This window comes from Arachis stenosperma, chromosome 3, assembly GCF_014773155.1.
Source record: "Arachis stenosperma cultivar V10309 chromosome 3, arast.V10309.gnm1.PFL2, whole genome shotgun sequence".
In the NCBI taxonomy this organism is placed as follows: Eukaryota; Viridiplantae; Streptophyta; class Magnoliopsida; order Fabales; family Fabaceae; genus Arachis; species Arachis stenosperma.
In genome coordinates, this window is record NC_080379.1 from 154,939,655 (window position 1) to 154,942,622 (window position 2,968).

The window sequence follows — 2,968 nt, forward strand, 5'->3', positions numbered from 1 at the left end:
TTAAAAAACGCTTATAAGTATAACATCATCATATCCGTTATGATTTGAGATATAAAATGAACAAATTTAGGGCCAGCAACTTTAGTAAATTCTTGTCAGCATGTAACCAACAAAGAAAAGTGAGCCATTAGATAAAATCTCACATCAATCTCACACCATTAAAATCATTATTAATGACTACTTGATGGCTACAAATCACAAAAGTTGTTGACCTCTTAGCACTCCTCATATAAAATTTTAGCTATTTTCATAGATATAATAGATAATGACATGATAGAATTGGTCTCTTTTTCTTTTAATTTTAATTTTGGAAACACATGTTTTATGAATTTAAATAGAGAGTTAATTTTTTTAAAAAAAATTTTATTCTAAATTTCAAAACATAAATTTTATATTCTAAATTTTAAATTTTAAATCTTTAAAAAAATAAAATTAAAAAAATAATCTTACAATACAAAATAATTAATATTACTTAATAAAAATTAAATCTTAATACTTTTTCTTTTTATTTTTTAATTAAAGATAAAAAAATTTAAATCTATAACTTTTTAAATAAATATAAAAAAATGATGACATTTAGACTATAATTCACTGGCTTAATACTTATTCATTCATGCTGTATAACGAAGGTAACTTTCATAGAATAAAATAAATAAAGATTAAAAGTTTTATCAACCGCCATTATTATATATTGTTCCCAACCACTTTGTTGAGTATGTAGACGTTGACTGTTGAATTATTAGAACAAACAAATCTGTTTAGTCTAATTAAGATCATGATATATACCCGAAAAATAACAACACTCGAATTTTATTCGAACATTTATATATTTTAGTGAAATAATAAAGGAGAGAGAAAAGAAAAAATAAAAGTAAAATAAAGGAATGCTTGAATATGATGATTAGTAACGTGTGAAATAGTACTGCGAATACTGTATATTTGTTAGTCAATACAGTAAATTGTTGTTTATTAGGATAACCATATAAATTAAATTATCTCATTACCTTTATATGAGGAACAAATCAATCAAGGTTACTTCTGACCTCTATATATGGTCTATTATGGTTGCTCCTTATATAAATAATCCCGAATACGTATAAAATAACTTCAAAAGCGTTGAAGCGCGGACCACTACTGGACAGCAAATTAAATAACAGTGTAATTAGGTATGTTTAAAAAAAATTAGAAAAATAAATAATTTTTTATAAAAAAACAAATAATTTTTTATAAAAATAAATATTTAAATAATATTATTTAAATTAAAAAACTGACTACAAACTAAAAATGTAAAGAATATGTAGCATTTTTTCATTAAATAATCGTTATTTAATAAGAATGTTTATTTCAGTTAAGACACGCTAGGCACGCATAATAGAAAATATCATGCATGACTACTGCTAACAAATAATTAATAACCTCAAGTCCTCAACAATAATTAATAATTTTATTGGGTATAAATATTAATTTTTTTAATAAATAATTTTTATCAATTTATATATATATAATTTATTATATATAAGAAAGAAGCACTAAAATTGAAAAAGGAATTTTAATTAGTTGATTTTGGAAGATATTTTTAAATTCTAATTACTCACAAAATAGTATACAGTTCCATACATATGATCACTGGCAGGGTTTACCAGTGTTTCCAATTTCACGTAGCGAACGATTCAGTGATTGTTTCTTCTGCCGCCTCATATTTTCGTTGAACTTCCTTATGAACGCTTCAACTCGCCGATTCAACTCATCATCACTCACCTCCTCCGCCTCTCTCCTCTTGTCATTATCGTCGCTGCCACATACCATCGGAGTCTTCTTCCGCTCCTTCATCGTTTTCGATCTCTTCCTCATCGCACTCGATTGTTCCTCCGTTATCGTCTTCCACACCTCATCCATCGTCGGCGCCATCGACGGAGCCGTCTTCGGTGTCGATGTCCACGTCAACTCCGCTGTCTCTGTCTCCGGCGTCGGTGTCCACGTCAACTCCGCCGTCTCTGTCTCCGGCGTCGGTGTCCACGTCAACTCCGCCGTCGCCGTTTTGTATTGTTCTTCTTCTTCGGGCACGGCTGTGATGCCGTTAACGACGACAGGCTTGACGTCGACGAGAGCAGGAAGATAATCGTGGTGTATGGATAAGGGCGGATGTAGTGGTGGGGATGGTTTGGTGACGTAAGCAAAATGAAGCGGTTGGTGAGTAGGAGACGGAGGAGGAATAGGGTGGTGGAAGATGGAGGAGGCGGCGATAGAGAGGATGATGGCGTTGAGGAGGAGGAAGAGATAGGGTGGCTTGAGGTACGTGAGACAGAGATTCCACGTGAGAGGCACGTGGGTGGAGAAGAAGTAAGTAATGGTTGGAAGTGAGAGGTTGAGTCCCAAAGCGGTGAAGATGAGCCACGTGGAGAACAAGAAGAGCTTCAGGGAACTAATTAGGAACGCCATGTTGAACTAATAACTGAAATTTATGAAGTGTGTGTGAGATACTGAAAACTGGAATGAACGATAACCTATTTATAAAGCAGAAAAGGGAGCTATATCGTGCAGCGGGTGATGGTGAAATCTGAAGCGTTGGATTTTATATGGTGACTATTTCTCAAGGGCACTGGGTACATCATATGGAGAAAGACACGTATATTATTATTATATTATTTTTTGAAAAAGAATAGAAAAGCAACGCTTTTTATACAAGTATATATATATATTTTACGTACCGAATATATCTGGGATATATATATACTTTTTTGACACTATTTTCTTGTATTGATGTTGATGTGTGCCCTTAGTTTTTGACACAATCATAATTTTATTTTATTGTTAAATTGTTTTATGAAATTTTATTTATTGTATTTGCAACCAGAAAATTATATTTTTCAAAATTTTTAATGAGAGTAGGCATCGATCCTGTTACATGGTAATTTCCACCAAACGTAAGTAAGTAGTTGACATAATGCAATGATGTTACACATACATT

General features: G+C 31.8%; 1 protein-coding gene across 1 annotated transcript; it reads right to left on the reverse strand.

The window, feature by feature from the left end:
• Window positions 1-947: 947 nt before the first annotated feature.
• LOC130969766 (uncharacterized) lies at window positions 948-2,465 on the reverse strand. Its single transcript, XM_057895649.1, has 2 exons — window positions 1,596-2,465; window positions 948-1,131 (listed from the first exon to the last, which is right to left on the reverse strand). Exon 1 carries the CDS (start codon window positions 2,437-2,439, stop codon window positions 1,624-1,626), a length of 816 nt encoding a protein of 271 aa, XP_057751632.1. The 5' UTR covers window positions 2,440-2,465; the 3' UTR covers window positions 948-1,131; window positions 1,596-1,623.
• Between the last annotated feature and the right edge of the window lie 503 nt (window positions 2,466-2,968).